Genomic DNA, 1,274 nt, shown 5'->3' on the forward strand with positions numbered 1-1,274 from the left:
GGTCAAAGAAAATTATTACATGGTACTTGTTATAATGGTCCAGGCCACTGTATTGACTGGACCTTACATTATCCAAAAATAACTTGAGAAAAAGGCACCAAGGAAATACTAGACATCTTACAAATCTGATTTGTACAGTCTTACTGAAGTCTCAGTATTCTGATTTGTGTTGGATTAGCCAAAATAGTGCCTTTGTTTACTTCTCAAACATACAGAAAGTCGAGCATACAAACATCCAACCTTCTTCAGGTTCTAACAGCAATGTATAAAGCTTATTTAGGGTGAAAAGAAAATAATATTCAAAACAACAAACATTAAAAGCCAAGGAAAAGTGAATGTAAGCAAGAGATCTTCATATGTCAGTGAGATGGACATCTTCCAATGCCCCTGCAAGGAAGTACGACCTATTACCTTGCAACAGGAGCTCTCAACAATGGGAAGACACAGAAGTCTTATAAGACAAGTGATGTACTAGACCTTCGGATGGTGATTTCCAGGAAAGGAGCTGTGCAAGATTTATACCCACCTGAGTGATTATACGCTCTCCATCCTTATAAATCTTCTCTCCTATTACATCCACAATTTTCATTCGTTCTGATACCTGAAACAATGGACATACTGACAAATTATAAGGAATTGACATTAAGTGAAAATCACAATATCTATACAACATAGAACTCAGTTAGAATGGTATAATTTAAAAACCTAACAATAAAATCATTTGAATAGCTTTTCTCAATCCCTATAAACACTCTTACTCAAACAGACTTTTTACCTCTAGAGATTTAAGAAGGGGCACAGACTCAATAAATGATTCAAACATCTTCCTCTTTTTTGCGTTGTTTTTCACTATGATTCTTCTAAAAGTTGATCGGTCCTACAAGAAATAACATGAAAATTCTAGTGAATGCCTATGTAAAAGATGTTTATGATTTAATTAATTTGCCACAGAAAATATTAGAGGCCTATGTGGGTTACTGTGTCAACTGAATATTCAATCTCATAATCATGGATTTAAGAAAAAGACTTGTAGCCTGGGCCAGATACACCCCACATGCTATTGCTTACTATCTACTGCTCAATGGGTGCCACCTATGGGTCATAAATAGAAGATGAAATAAAAAGCTCCCAATCAAACATAAGTGAGCTTACTGATACTGCTTAATGTCAAAAGACATCCTACCAAAAAAAGGGAGAAAATAAAACAACCATGGTTCCTGACCTCAAAGAGACAAAACAAAAGATATAGGAATAAAAAGCTTACAGCTGGGTGG

At 35.2% G+C, this 1,274-nt stretch overlaps 1 protein-coding gene across 1 annotated transcript in view; it reads right to left on the reverse strand.

The window, feature by feature from the left end:
* The window catches only part of PRKAR2A (protein kinase cAMP-dependent type II regulatory subunit alpha), a 104,182-nt gene that overhangs the window by 17,560 nt on the left and 85,348 nt on the right, over window positions 1–1,274 (reverse strand). The window contains 2 exon segments of the mRNA XM_023519516.1: window positions 527–601; window positions 776–877. Of these exon segments, the coding sequence (XP_023375284.1) occupies window positions 527–601; window positions 776–877 (177 nt within the window).

The sequence above is a fragment of the Otolemur garnettii genome, unplaced genomic scaffold (assembly GCF_000181295.1).
Source record: "Otolemur garnettii isolate 467f Iridium unplaced genomic scaffold, OtoGar3 scaffold00179, whole genome shotgun sequence".
NCBI classification, from domain to species: Eukaryota; Metazoa; Chordata; class Mammalia; order Primates; family Galagidae; genus Otolemur; species Otolemur garnettii.